This window comes from Acromyrmex echinatior, chromosome 2 (genome assembly GCF_024713525.1).
Source record: "Acromyrmex echinatior isolate Ae372 chromosome 2, ASM2471352v2, whole genome shotgun sequence".
NCBI classification, from domain to species: domain Eukaryota; kingdom Metazoa; phylum Arthropoda; class Insecta; order Hymenoptera; family Formicidae; genus Acromyrmex; species Acromyrmex echinatior.
The window spans coordinates 8,175,661-8,191,793 of NC_141853.1; the positions used below are offsets into that span (position 1 = coordinate 8,175,661).

The following is a 16,133-nucleotide window of genomic DNA, read 5'->3' on the forward strand; positions in this document are numbered from 1 at the left end:
AAAATATACGAATATACGCGTATGTATATTATATCTTCATGTACATATGTGATATATACATGAAAATATATGATTCATAAAAAGACAGAATGATTATTTTTCGTTCAGTTTAACGTACGAAACTCCAAATAAGATCAGAAAAGAAAGCTTGATAAGTTCGAGCATAACATTACAACAATGTATTCCATGAGAACTGAAACATAATAATAATTTAAAGAGGTATCACGAAAATAGAATAATAATAATGAGTTTCTCAAATTTTTAATATTCATTTATGGGATGGAATTTAATTAGCGTGAATGATCTCGCTCATTTTATTAACAGCTTCGTGCTAAAAACACGAAGACAGCATTATCTTGTAGTAAATAAGATGATCATCCTTAGGATAACGAAGCTGATGTTTGAAGCTTAGAGTTCTTAAGTCTAGGAAAAGATTCATTAAGAGAAAAATAGTCGAGTTTTTTCTTTTCTTTAATGGATATTTGTTCTCCTTACCGTTCCCTCCGTTCCCATTTTCTAGAGATATTTTCTTTTTTATTTTTTTATTTTTATATTTCGATATATAGAAAGAAAACTTATATTTATTTCAGACTCTGAATTTTTTTCGATGAATCTCTTCATATATGTAATAATGTTCATTGGGATTATTTAAAAAACGGGGTACTTCAATTTTAAATCTGAAGAATCAATTCAATAGAATAGAACCATTAATTATCCTTCGCGTTTAATGGCTTTACGTTAGAAATCTTTCAATATGTCATTCAGCGTCTTGTATGAAGCGAAACTTATCATATTTCTATGAACAGGGAAATATTGTGAGTTATGGTGCGTCTCATTTGCAAAATTTTTACTTTTTAATGCGAAACATAATTAAAAGCGTCGCGTAAGCGTGATGCGATTAATCGACAATTTCAACAGTAAACTCTCTCGCGGGGGTAATAAAACATCTAATTTTGACAAAAAAAGAGAACGAAGGAAGCTCAAGTCGGCCGGTTTCTTGGCAACATTTCCGTGCCGGCGAATAAAAGAAATTGCGGAAAAGAGGCGCCGACAATGTATAATCTAATATCGAAGCGTAGATAAAAGCTGGGATTAAAAGCTGGAATTAAATCATTTCGGCCCTAGCGAATCCAGCGCGATATTAATCCACTGGCGCGCGTACACGTCGACTCCGTTGCACAGATCCATCCCCCTCAGGCTTTCTGCACCCCCTCTGTCATCCCCTCGCTGCCCGTACCGCCCGGGTTCGCGAAGGTTAGTCGCTTCTCCTGGGGAACCGTCCAAGAGCTGTGCTATAGCGATAGGGTGCATGGGGGTTGCAACCCCGCGCACTGAACGAGGGACGAACGAGAGGCCGGGAGGAAGGGGGGAGGAGAAGGGGGAGGGGGAGCATGGCCGTGTAAGGGCGGTTTCACTGCTGCGCAATCGGCACGACGCAGACGTCAGTCGTTATATACCTGGTTCAACGACCACCGCCCTGCTCTCGTCCAACCCCGAAGTGCCCGGCCCGGCTCGAGGGGGATGCACGGAGCGGCACGGAGGGGAGGAAAACGCACTCATGACGGGGAGGGTGAGAACGGGGGTGGCGAGAACCGAGGATGCAGGGCAAGCGGTGTGGTAGCGACACCGACGGTGGTTGGGCGAGAAGAGGGTTACGACAAACGGCGCGGTGCGGCGGGGAAGGAACGTTGAGAGGACGGAAGAGGGGAGGGGGAGGAAGTCTCGCGACTCTCGCGAGCCCGTCGGAGCGGCCCACGGGCCAGTTCCGTCTCGAGCCCAGGGGTAGAAGAGCTACTGGCCGCTTGTCTGCTCCCTTCTTTCGCTATAGTTTCATTTCTTTCCGTTTTAGTTCCTCTTCAGTTCCGATTGATTGACATGTACACGTATAATATATAACCGCAAATATATCGGCACACATATACCCACACATACACACACATACACACACGTATATATATATATGTATATATACTTATATATATATATATATATATATATATAATATATAAATACACACATACGTATATTCGGAAACGCACACGCACACCTTAGTCACGCAGGGACACCGACCGGCTCTCTCACGCACAACTATCTCACGTACAAGCGTACACCCACACGTATACACGCACACGGTAAATTCGTTTGTTCGTTGTTCGTGGTTGAATTCGCAAACACGATTAGTATACCGACTCTTCCGTCGCCGTTTGTCGTCGTCGTACGTTAAATGCACGGACACACCCGCGCCCAGTCTCCGAGTATCCTTAGGTCCGTATCCAGCCAGGTGTAAACGGGCCATCGCGTAGTACCTGCGTCTTCTGTCCATCCAATGCGCGCGTGCCTCGAGCGCGGGTTCGTTGAGTTTTAGGAAACGTAATTGTCGCATTCTCTCAGGTACGTGCAATGCCAATCACTGTCGATCGTCGTTATTGGCGGAGGCGCCACGACTCTTCCCGAAATGCATCTGGAGCGTATGGTCGATCACCACGTGTGATTGTGTTCGGTGTGCTTATCAGAGATCAAGAAATGCAGAGTGTTCCCAAGAAAACAATCTTGTGTATTGATCGATTACGACCATCTCTCCTAATTATAATTTGTCGTATTAAATCAGTTTGACAAAAATTAAAGAATTTTCCGAATTAAAGAATTATTTATTAGACACTAATGATGTTTTCTTTTTGTTCCATTCTTAAAATTGGACAAGTGACATGAATTATCTGAGATTGTATTAAAGATTTTTATAATTTTGATATAATCTAAAATCTCTAATAATCTTCATAATTTTATGTCTGATACAAATTTCATCGTACAGAGTTTATGTAAAGCTCTAGATGCAATTCGGAAATGGTGTATTAATAATGTGACAGCATGCTCTATTTGTTTTATTTAATGTTTAATAATTATAATATATTTTTATCATTATTATTAATATAGTTATCTTTGAATGTAACAGTTATAATATCATATATGTAAAATTGACAACAATATTATAAACAATTATAAGAAATGCAACAAGTATATAATATATATATAATATTATATATATTAGAAATTAGAATCATGCAATGTGAGATAAAGATTAATTATAGATTATTTTTCTTTTCGAGAAAAGAAGCGAGAATGATGTAAGAGAATGTAAAATATTGATATTTGAAAGAATGACTATTGCATAATATGAGGAATAATATTGTGCGCATTGATATTATTGAATTATTCGATGTAAAAGAAGCGGAAGTTTCTTAATAACAAACACTAGCATTAACAATTGGCTAAAAGGCAGCATCCGAAATGCATTCTCCGCATTTCTTTTCTCGTCGACAAGTCTTCTATTTCCGTCGCCAGAAGTAGTGCGAATCGATGCGATGGTTCATCTATTCGACCACCTACATTCATGTGAACCAATATTGCTTAATGTTGTCACGAAGGCAATTTCCGTCTCGTATACAGAAAATAATAATGGCATACCGTGACATTTGATTTTCGTGTCCTTGGAGACGTTGGAGGATCGCGAAGGATCTCTCCTTAACCGAGACGAGACGATCGCTATCTGCGTGACTTGACGACCTTCTTGTATGGGACCGTCGGTCTGTTCTTGTTGGCTGCGAGCTCCAAACCACCCCGCGTCAGCTGATTGAAATCGATAATGGTGAGCCGCGGCTCGGCGGGTCGCCCCGTCAGGGTCTGCACTCTGTCGAGCGGTGCCCCGGGGCTCCGGAACCTGTGGCTCGGGCTTTTGCACCCGCCGCCGACGCCCGTTCCAGTTTCACTCGCGATTCCGGTTCCGGGCTGTTGTCCCATCCGCGTACTACTCATCGATCGGTAACGAGCGCTCGGGAGCTGCTCAGGTTTCTCCCGGAAGTACCTGACGATTTGACCCGAGATTAGCCGAGTTTAATTTACCTCGGTAAATAATATGCATCGTTCTGTCCTGAGTTCTAAACTAATGTTTTACGTTTTCAAGAAAATCTTTGCGTCTAGGAAACTCTTTAGTTTAATAGAACTATCTTATCTTATTTTATTAAAGTAATTGATCCCCACGCGAAAGTTTGTCCATACTCGAGAGAGCGGATTATTGCGATAAATCAATATTGAAATGACATTCTTTCTTCTTAATTTTATTTTTAGCTCTCAATTACAGCAACGGATCATATTTGGAAGTGAAAATTTTTAGACAATCCCTGTAAGCACACAATAACAATCCTAGAATTTGATCCTAGTTATTTGAATATTAATTACCCATTTTAATATTCATATAATATTCTAAAAATATTGTATCTTGTAGAAATTGAATAATCTATACGATTGATATGATAAAGTTCTAAATTGTAGGTAAAAAGCTTTGAACTTTCATCTTCCAATCGCGGAAGTTTACTTGTATTTTGTACTTGGAACACGACACTTTAGAACTTAGGTGTAGTTTCCTTATCTATAATAGTTGAGGGATAATAAATTAATCCATGTTAAAAATCTCCATGATAAAAATCTGGGACATTTAGAATGAACGTTACATCTATATGCGAAAAAAAATTAAAATAATTACTCGTAAATGCTGGCAAGATGCAAGGTTGCCGGAATTCGAACTGTTCTTGGTCTGGGTTCCCTTGGAAGACGATGTCTCTGCCGAGATTGACGCGCTCGTCTGCTTGATGGCTGATCGGGAAGCCCCGACGGGATAAGCCCAGTGAGCTTGTAATATTCTAGAAAAACGCGTGCCAGATTGCGACCCAGTCTGTAATCTGGATTCGACTCCGACCGTTAAGGGTTCAGCTTTCTCTTGATTGAATCTAAATCTACATTCAAATTTTGACGCATGTATAATTAATAATATCGAAATTCTTAATAAAATTTCAACAATTTTAATTTTGGTATTTACATAGCAATATTAATTTTAGCGTGGAGAGAGATAGAGAGAGAGATTTTATATTATAACGATGTGATTAATATGATTGTGAAGGATACATCCTTCTTCCGTATACGGCATTATACCCGGTATTCCCTTTTTGTTGTAACCGTACATGGAAACCTCGATACTGTAGCAATTGACATGTTCCTTTAGGATAGAACATAGATAACGGCGGGCAGTTCCGGCTTTGTTATGATCTTGATTATACATAGTGTTGCCCAGTTCATAGTCCTCCGCGTGCTGAGCTAGCAATTTCGGCAGGACAATGTGCCTCTCGTACCTGAGGGGCTGGCAGCCATGAGTCAGATTAGGTTACAAGAGCGATTAACGTTGGATTTCTATTCTCTCGCTTCACGGTAGAGTAATCCAGTTCTTTCGAATTTCGCTTGACGGAATATTTCAGATTATTTGAAATGAATTAGAGTTACCTGTAGACATCTTCGTATGTATTTCCATAGACGAAGACGCCCGTGGCATTGGTATGAGCGTGTAAATCCAGCACACAATCCAATGGTGTCTGTGCGTTCTTATCAAGCGACTTTAGCATCGCTCTAGTCGCGAACAAGGTAGGGTGAATCCATTCGGAGATGCAATTCCAAGATCGATTCAGATCTAATCCCATCACGGTAGATCTTAGCGTGTAAAATGATTGAACATTATTTTCTCATCTACGATGAGAAGAACGTTCGCGGAAACAGCAAATTTATTTATACGATTTTTAATTCGAGTTTTTATTTGTTACCAGTTTATTGAAGTATGTTTATTAATTTTGTTCCCGTTCTCACCTGTAATTTCCGAGAAAGGCACCGTCGGGGTTCAGCATCGGCACTATCTTGAAGATCACGTATTCCCTTAGAACTTGAGCGATAGGATGCGCACTGACTAAGAAATCCATCAAACCCTGACACACGAAGGAGGACGGTGATTCACCGGGGTGAACTCTAGCGAGGACGACGACCACTTTTCTAGGTCGTTCCACGTCTTCGAGGTCGGAAGTTATAGTCACCAGCTCTACATTCTTCTTTTGGATCGACTCAGCCAACGTCTCTCGCTTTGTGTACAATAATCTGCTGCACAAGTTGTCGAGATGCACCATGTAACGCGTGTACGAGTATGGATACGTTAGAGCGAATTGGTAAACATCATCTTCACGGTCGAACGCAAAAGCGAAGCTCAGTACATAGTGATTTTGATGCTGCGCAGATCTGTAATAGAATACCTATAACATCGAGGGGAAACGAATCAATGCTTCTATTACTTTAATGAAATTGATAAAAATATAAATAAATTAATAACGCGAACTATAAAGTAAATATCAAGAGAGACTTCTTTAGTAAAAAAGTGATTTATGTCAAAATCATATTTTAATGATAATATATTACATCATTTTATGATGATATTGATTGATCAAATTTAGCTGTCAGCTATACGTAGGCAACGTGATAATCATCAAACGACTCACGATGCTGATAATTCTAATTTAAAAGACTACTGCTTGATGGAGTAATTGGATATTGGAAGAACCCTGGCACAGTTTCTCTAGATTTAACATGAAGATACTTCTAATAAATTGAAATGTCTGCGTTCTCAATCATGCGATAGATACAATTGATTAGATTTGCTAGATTGATATACATTTGCAAATTGAAATTACAAATTTAGAATAGCGAATAATCGGGACAAAATATTTTTCTAGAACTACTTTTCTATTAGTTTCTAACAAATTTAATAATTTTTACCGAAGAAAATTCAAACATTATTCTTCGTCATTATTCTTCGTTTGAAACTATAAATATATTATGCAATAATATATATAATTAAAAATTTATAAATTACTATAGATGAATCTAAATCAAAATAGTCATTGACTTTCGACGAAAATAGTCATTTTATAGATTATTTCGAAAATAGTCACCCACCTGTTCTCGTGGTATCCTCTGCCATTTCGGTCTAGTACTGCTCTTCACTAACGGCGTCATCCCCTGTCGAAAGAGATTAGCGCTCTTGGAAATGTTTACGATGTTGAAAATCACTCGTTGATCTGCCTTCACGTTGTCTACGGTGAAGTTAAACCACAGACGTAATCTGGGACCACAAGTGTCAGGTCTAATAAAGAGATCGTATTCGAATTCAGAAATCAAGTCCACTCTGCCGAGATTGCCGGTTTCAAAGGTTGCATCAAAGCAAATGTGGCCCTTCTTAGCTTTACCGCTGTGGCCAGGTGGTCGCATCACCAATTTGTTTACGTTGCCCAGACCACCCTCGGCATCACTATCTTCACTCTCTACAAACAGCGATTCAATAAAATGATTAAACAAGAAAGATAAACATTTTTTAAATACAGCGATGTGCTAGATTTTACAATTGTGATAATTCCACTCTATAAGAGAAAAAAAGATATTGTTGCCAATATTATTTCACGATTGATTCGTGATTTTTAAATAATTTGACGTATAGCGATGAAATATTCGTTATTCATGTGAGTCGTCAAGTGGAGGAATGTCTGACCGGCGCGCTGATAAAGACTGGTGTGCTCCAAGGGGTCTCGTCCCTCGCAAGAGAAGACCATGACTTGTCAAATGACACGGAACGATCTATCGACAAAGCGACATTATCGGGCACTATCGGTAAACGACTGTGTCTTCTGAACGATCTGACGAGAGAGCAAGCATAGAGCAAACGACCTATCGGACGGAAGACAATGAGAGACTGACGGCTTTGTGAAACTGGCTCTACATCGTGGAACATGTTACCACCTACGTGATAAGAACAGAACCTCGCGATTTTGCTGTACGCTCGTGTCCGCCTTCGTGGAATCTCGCCTGATTCGCAATCTCGCGTGAACGAGTCCGTGCAAGAGAAATGGGAATCGGCTCGTGGCGAGAACTCGCGTGGCTGTCAGGCGTCAAAGATCTCGTACGTGCGATCTCTGAACAGTCTGATTTCTCCCTCGCCCACATCGAAATCCAGGCTAAACCGAGAAAACTCGTTTGCGGTCACGAGATCCGAGCTCATTCGGGGCAAGCTCGGAAGTCAACTTTGCTCTCTGATTGATTCGATTCAACAGATGCTGAGATTAGAGCGGAGTGTGATTGGGAGGCCTGACGAAAGTCGTGATAGTTTTACACGAATTACATGAGTTGACGGCCGAGATATAATGATACTCAGGTCATCCCTTATCTGGAGGTCGATTAACTGTGAGTAATATATATATTCTGAGAATCTCTCTCTCTCGTTACGCTCACCTATCACGTATATTTTTCGTTATATATACGGTTTATCGAATGAAATTTTATAAATGAAATTATACAAGACTAAATCTTTTTTACTTCATTGTATAATTATTTACTAGATATTTATTGATTTTTTTAATCGATTATATTAAAATAATAAAAAAAGTTATATTATAAAATTCTTTTTTTAACAATAATTCAATTAAATTATTTACACAAACCAATTAATTTTCCAACAAAAGATGTCGTAAATGAATTATATAGGAATATATGATTACATATGTATTATGATTATATATATATTGATTATATTATTGTTGGGAGTAAAGGCAGCAGTAAAATTATAAAGAATATTTTTATGATTCGGGAAAAAGATATATATTTTATATAAAAATAAAAATAGATGATGATTCAAGATGCTTCAACTGTATACAAGATAAAATTCTATAAAATTCTATTAAATATTTTTATCAAATTCTTCATGGAAACCCTGTCCTTATCACAATTCATTTGATATAGCAATAGTTACAGATCTAAATCCAGATCACTCGATATCTATTTCTATCGCATCCGCTACTCGACGACGCAAATGTCGCATTTTATGGCTCTAAAGACATACAACAGCTATAGACCTCCGCTGTATAGAAGAAAGGTATACTAACTTTACATCAAGATATGTATAGTTGGATCCATCAATGATTCAACGCGCGGAAACAAAAGAGTTGCACTTTGTCTTTTCAAGAAACGTTGAATGTCTTGTCTAGCCATTGTCTATCTATAGTAACACATATGGTGTTCGAACTAACGTAAAATATCGATTATTTGTGATATTTTAGAATAAAGTTTCATTTAACTAATGTCTATGATTAACTAAATAGACTAAATCGATTAATATTCTAAATAATTTAATGCTTTATAGAATAATAAACTTTAATAACTAAAATTATATGTTTATCAATAGTTTATCTGAATCTATTTAATTACATTAATGATTACTGTGACTGGAATTTACACTATAACATTTATAATTGAATTAGAATGTTATTTATCGTTGCATTCTTGTATATATTTGAAAGATTAAATGGTACTTTTAATAAATAAATTCTCTATTTTATCTAAGATGTTAAAAATTTTAAATTAATTATACTGTTTATATAATACTCATTATTTATCCGTTTGATAAACTATCACTTGATAAATTATGTTTTTGTTAACAGTAATGTACCTTATAAAGAAATAGAATTTTTTAAATTTTCGGAAGTAAACGATTATTTACACGTTTCACTGTGATTACGTTGAACAAATATTGTGAAATTCTTGGAACGAAAAATCGAATAGAGACGAGAATGGCGCCCGGAAAGTGCAATTAAAAATGAAAAAAATAGAAAGCTTGAAAAACAGCGAAGAAAGGAAAGAATAACAGAGAAAAAGAAAAAAAATCGTGGAATAATATGTATACATCGGCAAACTCACGTTAAATTTTCCACAATTTCTGTTATACGTTTGGGAAAAATAACAATGACCATTTCTTACACTCCGTCCTGCTTTAATTGCTGCCGCAATAATGTTGTTGTGAGGTGGGGAATTGGAATCAATAAGACGTTAGAAATACTTACAGATTGTTAAATTATTTTACATTACTAAAATACAACTTACTTTTCGTGACAATAAAAATAACCATTGCAATCGTGAACTTTAATAAATAATCAATTGTAAGAAAAAAACTAAAATTTTAATAACTTAAATTTTCTGAATAAGATCAGGCATTATCGTTTTCTCAGAAATATCAATAATAATCAATAACTGATTTCAAATGATCAATGTCATGTAAAGAAAAATAATAAGAGAAAAACATCTTTTGTACTCAGCGGAAATTGACTTCGCGATACAATTCCACACACCCTCAAATCACATGTATACTTTATCAGTAAATAAAGCGCGTTCAATTAACTTAAACTTCCATGTTTTCGATTTCGCGTGCGCGAAGCGGTTCGAAAAAGCCGTCAATTGTTACGTCTTTAGAACTACCTCGATCATTCCAGCCAAGTGATTGACAACCTGTGTTGGTGTTCGCCTATGTCTCCCGGATGGAGTTTCGAGCTAGTGCGAGATGGGAAATGTCAGGGTGCAATCAGCAAGCGCGTGATGATCCTCGCGTGACCCCTCGCAAAGTGGATTCGATCGATTTGACGGATCGCGAGCGAGATCCATCGAGAACGTGTGCGGACGCGTGACAGGTCGGCGATAACGCGTGCAGTCACGAATGAGTCCCGTGAGCCTCGCTTTGAAGGCATCGTATAAAGAGCATGCATGTATAATACATACCGGTATCCTCGGACATGACGGCGAGACACGACGGGACTTGTTCCGAACTGGACCATGCGAACAGCGACTTTGCTTACTGGGCGACACTGTCGCCGAGTCCATCCTGGTTTCCTTGGTTTGTTGAATCGATATGCGTCTCGAGCAACGCGGTTATCTTGCACCGCAAACTGTTTCAGATAGGTTGATAGATAACGCGAACTTGTTTACAAGAATAAATAAAAATACCTATCTCCGAAGTCTACTTTGGAACGAATTGAACACGATGGTGCAATGACCTTTTTTTATTTATAGAATATGCTGATATATATTTCTGAATTCTGTTTCATCTATAAAATGAAATTATCTTGTTGCGAATAATTTGAGAGCGCAAACGATCTGAATGTCTAAAGGACGATGTTCTTAATTTACTGTCAGCCTTGTGTTTTAAACGAAAACTGTATTTGATATCCTTGTGTAGGCGTGTAGACTTATCGCGTGACCATTATTACCTGATTCTCTATATAACTATAATGAATTTTTTGAATCGATAACAACTAGAAATTAATTCTCCAAAATAAGAATCTTAAGTTTGGAGATCGGTAAGAAGATTTTGCCCCAGATGTAGTTGTTCTTTATAGTATCCAATTAGAGTTAATTAGATTGTTACTCAACACTGAAAATTAAAATTTTACGTAGCCAAACGGTATGTTTAAACAGACGCTAGTTAGCAGCCAGTCACGTTATTTCCAACGAGATCCCGAGGATCGTCCATTTTCCTTGTTATTTCACTAGTTGGCGTACTTATGTAATTCCTCGAAAGAAGAAACAAGCGAGAAGGATAGATACGTAATTGTATCGTATTCTCGTAAGAAACATAATACATTTGAATTTTTTGAATTTCGTGTTATGTTCTGAATATATCGGGCTTCAATATTGGAAAAAACACGATATAGTTGAATTCAAATAGAAAATAGAAAAGAATTGAAAATGATACAAATCAAAATAGGAGTAATTTTTAATGATTTTTATAATATAATATTATTAACAAATTAACATTTACATTATTTTTAAAACTTGAAATTTGAAACAAGCAATTTGTGATTAGTTCTATTTGACTTTATTTAGTACTGTCGTAATTTTAAAATATAATTTTCTTTTCTCTCTTCTGAATAATTTAACACTTTTTTACTTGCGTCACTTTTCTTGAGATGTGATCTCTGAAACACGTATGTAGTCTTATTCTTAGATCCGCACAATGCTTAATATATCCTATAAACGCGTTTGCAACATGGCCGATAAGATGTGCGATATCTACCCTTGGCTAAATTGCGCTTTAGAATGATAACTCGAGATTGAAGAAAAGGGAGATTGAAGAAGGAAGACGTGGGTGGACGCGAATCGTCTCAAGACATTTTCATAATTTTCACGGGCAAAATGAACTTGGCCACTTATTCGTCCTTTTGTCATCGCCTTACAATGAATTTTAAGATCGATATAGAGTAAATGAATTGAGACGCGTGGCGAATGCCACGTATAAAGCAAGTTTTCTAAAATTTTTAGAATAAAAGCTCACTCTGAAGAATGAAATCTCACTCTTCAAGATTGAAAATTGGGCCACTCCTTTTTTAAACTGACTCAATTTTCACTCTTTAGAGTGAAATTCTACTCTAAAGAATTTAGAGAGCATACAACTTATATGAGAATAATGGTCTGTTGCCGATATTGATATATGTAATTTTAATACATCGATCATTGATGAAAAATGGATGCCTTAAATAAATGATTGATACTAATCATATCAACAATGATAAAATAATATATTGCACTCTGCGATATCAAATAAAGTAACCGGATCCTATTTGAGGATCTTATCTAAGCTTTGTGATTTTTTTCTAATTTTTTGTTGGATCCAAAATTAAAAACTGAAGATTCAAAATAGTGAAAATATTTTGGAATATATTTTTAAAAAATATGGAACATTTTCAAATATTTACATGATTAGTGAGAAGATTTTAAGAAAAAGTAGCTTTTAGATCATATTGGGACATACTTTATAATAGTGAATTACTTTATAACACTGTTATAACACTGAATTACTTTATCTTCCATTTTTCTAATATTTTTCTTCACGAAAAAGAGAAGAACATCTACTTAGATGATATTGGTACTTACCCACAAACACAAGTAGAGTATATTGAGTATACTGGACCGTACAGGATTCAGTTATTTCATTCATATAATGGTTTCCTTTGTTCTCGATTTCCTAAAACTATATATAATAGTCGCGAAAATCGACTACGATGAAACGAATTTCCAAAGATAGGATGCAAATTAAATGATACAAAGAGGAATGAAAAGACTAAAAGACGAATGGGGAATAATTCTGTATAAACGTCGCGCTGCAGGATCCGGTAAACCAATTTCCCTCCGATCTCGGAGGATATTTTTCTGGATGTCGGTTAGTGGTGGTGGTGGTGGTAGTAGTGACGATAGTTGGTGGTGGCGCGCGTTCCCTGGTGAATGCCCTCCTCCCCCGGGCTTTGGCTGGGACCTCCGGATAAAACCCCCCTTTTGGCCGTCTCTCCGCATCCTGTTCCGCACCCCTTCCATTACTCTGTGGGAGTACTGGGTGCGCAAAACGAGTGGGAAGAGGGACGAGCGTGGAACTGCACGAGAGAGAGTGAATGACTGCGAGAACGCGGAGAGATCGATATTCGAAAGACCCCTCTCCCCGGTGTCTCCCCCGAGCATCCCCCCAAACCCCGGCTGGCGGCTCCGTCTGACGCTGGCACCCCTCGGTCTACCCTCGCAGTGGCGTAGGAAGGAGGCGCGGCCGTCGCCCGGGATGGAATGGGCGCGCCGTGCCGCGCCGCGCTGCGTCGATCTTCCCAGGACACTCGGGAGCACAAAGAGGACGAGCGCCCCCGTAAATTATCCGCTGCGCCGTCCTCTCACGGAATTTATGCGACCTCCTCTGGAAGAGGTGTCTAGACTCTTCTGGCGATTAAGACGTAGGGTGGGCCACTATAACCCGCGCCGATCGATCGTTGGGGATCGGTGAGTTTTACAAGTGGTTACTACCAACTTGATGAGGTATATCTTTAGGGCACTTCGATGTCGACATCAACGTCGACGTCATGATTGCGACGTACAGCGACTTGTGCTTGTAAATTATTTTCTAGAAATTATAGAGACTATAATTGTAACAAGTTATGTTAAAAGAGAACGGGGATATAAGGATAGGCATAAGTTTCTTTCATCGTTCATTAGTTATTTCTAGCTGACGCTTCTAAATGTGTCAAGACTTTGATAAGTTATTTCTTCTCTTTTCCTCTTTTTCTCTTTCTGAAATTTATTGTTAGTGTCTCAAATTTATGTAAATGTACAAATTTAAGATGATACATGAATGCAAAGAAAATCGAGTCAAATATTAAATTTGCTATCGGATTTTTTGCATAATTTTAAAATATAAACAATGTTATATAACATTATATTATAGTTATAATAAAATATTATTATGATAATAAGTTAATAACGAAGAGAAATGTAATTTCTGAAATTTAATATAACTGTTTGTTACTCTTTAGTAAACTGAAACAAGAATTTTAATTAGTTTATTACATATATACTGTATATGTACAAGTATATATATATGATATTAATAATAATTTACTATAATTATAATTTATTATGATATTATATAACATTTTATGTTTTTGAATTATGCAGAAAATCTGGATATATTATAACATATAACATAATAAATATATGCAAAGAAGCGTAGTATCAATAAGAATTGAACTGAGATCGGACTATATTTTTATATATTTCTCTGTATACATTTACTCTGTTATGTAATATATCGTCCAAAATCTTTTATCAAAATTGCTTATTTCATGAACGTTGATAAGCAGTATTCAATCTCCTACGCCACTGACGCACTTCGACTGACCCTTATATGCATACGTGCTATTTACCATTAGATTACACCCCTTGTCTCCCTTGTCCCTTTTCGCTTCTCCCCAATGACTCTTTCTCTCTTATTTCCTTTGTTCCACAACGACGCTCCTTTACTCTACGCCATTCGCCTATCTTTTATATCTTGTAATATCGAAATGTGACGCAAACAGAAACCATTTCTGTATATATCATTGCATCCGATATCTATCGATCCTTACCTTCATCCATGACGTGACTCATTAAGAAATCGTTCGTCACGACGTTCGTTAAGGAACACCTAACGTTACAGAAACAAATAGACCCACGCATATGTGTATAAAAAAAAAGCGATCGATAGACTTCACATATATTTACGCTATCGTTCATGGTCGTTGATCGTCGCTAGATGAGATCGCCGCTATGAGATAAACGCGTTTGCCGTTTACTTTATAGACTTTTTAAACTCTCACGTTCGTACGAGCTATTTAGTCAGCTATTTGATAACGTATGAAGATCTTATTGTTAGTTTAAATATAATAAAGGAGGCCTATTTTTTATCGTAAAGAAAGCATAATGATTTTGTTGTAATTTTTAATAATCATTTTTTAATATAAACAAATTTTTTTTTTTATAAAATAGTATGCATTTTATTTGCACAATGGAGTTTTATTTTGTGCAATTTTTTCAAACAGCGTTTTGCATAGTTTTAATTGACTGAATAGCGAAAGACTCGACATTCACAATATCTCGTGCGAAAAATTATTTCTCGTGACCAAATTAAGAGCGATTTGCATCACAATGAACGACAAAATTTCAGCAACGTAGAGAGAAAGAGAGGAAAAAAGAGGAAGAGAAGCGTAGTTTTATTTTATCGAATGGAATATGGGATTCGCTGTATGATGAAATTTGGCCGCGTTTGCATTACCGAAAAGCCATTTGCCGAGGGAACGGGCACTCCCGACAAGCTTTTACACCCTCTGTCCAACGCTTGCGCAATTCAGTTCTTCATCAACCCCTCCATTGCATAAACCCTGGCGCGTGCGTATTTATGACGACTGCTGCTCTCACCCTCAACCCCATCTCTCTATGTCTCTCTCTCCCCTTTCTCTTTGGTTTCTCCCCTTTCCCCTTGATAATCGAGGCGATGTACGGTTGTTCAAAAGTTCGTATACACTCATGATATTAATCATGCCAGCCTCCCACGAAGATCGGCAGTCGTAGCTCGATCGATCGGTCAGCGTGATGGATTCTATGCTACAGTTAACAGATACTAGCTTTTAGCTCTAAAACTGCACGCACTCTTCCGCGCTTTTTTCTAATAGATATCTTGTTTTTTGTTTCCTTTTTTAATCTCCATCACTACTAACAATAGATTCAATAGTTTGGAAGTTCATTATCTTAATTGGAATTGTTTCTCTCTCTTTTTATATTTTTACATCCTTATTTTTTTTCTTTTCCATTCATATTTCTTTTTCATTTTCGTAAACTAATATCTCTGCGTAAATTTCCATCACTCTTTTTCCAATTTCCCGTTTTTTATAGAATGTTCTCGTATATTTCACTTATACAGTATCCCTTCTCTCCGTCTACTTTTACTCTTACAATGGAGATGTCGGAGACGGGTGAAATATCGTCCGACAGAGACGGTTTCTATGTCGACCCATACTTTTCCGTAAACGGCGTAAACTATCGATTGATCTATAAATAACTGCGATCGCGTTGTTTGAATTATTTATATTTTCAGATTATTCATATAC

The 16,133-nt window shown here is 37.2% G+C and overlaps 2 protein-coding genes across 3 annotated transcripts in view; one reads left to right on the plus strand and one right to left on the minus strand.

Annotated features, from left to right (window-relative positions):
- Positions 1–2,060: 2,060 nt before the first annotated feature.
- LOC105154273 (ELAV-like protein 3) overlaps positions 2,061–16,133 on the plus strand; it is a 44,058-nt gene continuing 29,985 nt past the window's right edge. Inside the window, exon 1 of the mRNA XM_087402513.1 lies at positions 2,061–2,391. The gene's annotated coding sequence lies outside the window, so the exon portion shown is untranslated. The remainder of the gene's footprint in view (positions 2,392–16,133) is intronic.
- On the minus strand, positions 2,398–15,759 carry LOC105154272 (cytosolic carboxypeptidase 6). Of its 2 annotated transcripts, none has more exons than XM_011069667.2 (8): positions 10,459–15,759; positions 6,820–7,184; positions 5,686–6,119; positions 5,329–5,532; positions 4,957–5,180; positions 4,538–4,733; positions 3,463–3,859; positions 2,398–3,380 (listed from the first exon to the last, which is right to left on the minus strand). In XM_011069667.2, the coding sequence occupies exons 1-7, from the start codon at positions 10,472–10,474 to the stop codon at positions 3,541–3,543; spliced, it is 1,758 nt and encodes a 585-aa protein (XP_011067969.1). In that variant the 5' UTR covers positions 10,475–15,759; the 3' UTR covers positions 2,398–3,380; positions 3,463–3,540. The 2 variants fall into 2 exon arrangements, with proteins under 2 accessions (XP_011067969.1, XP_087258633.1); XM_087402507.1 differs by having other exon boundaries at positions 7,409–15,759.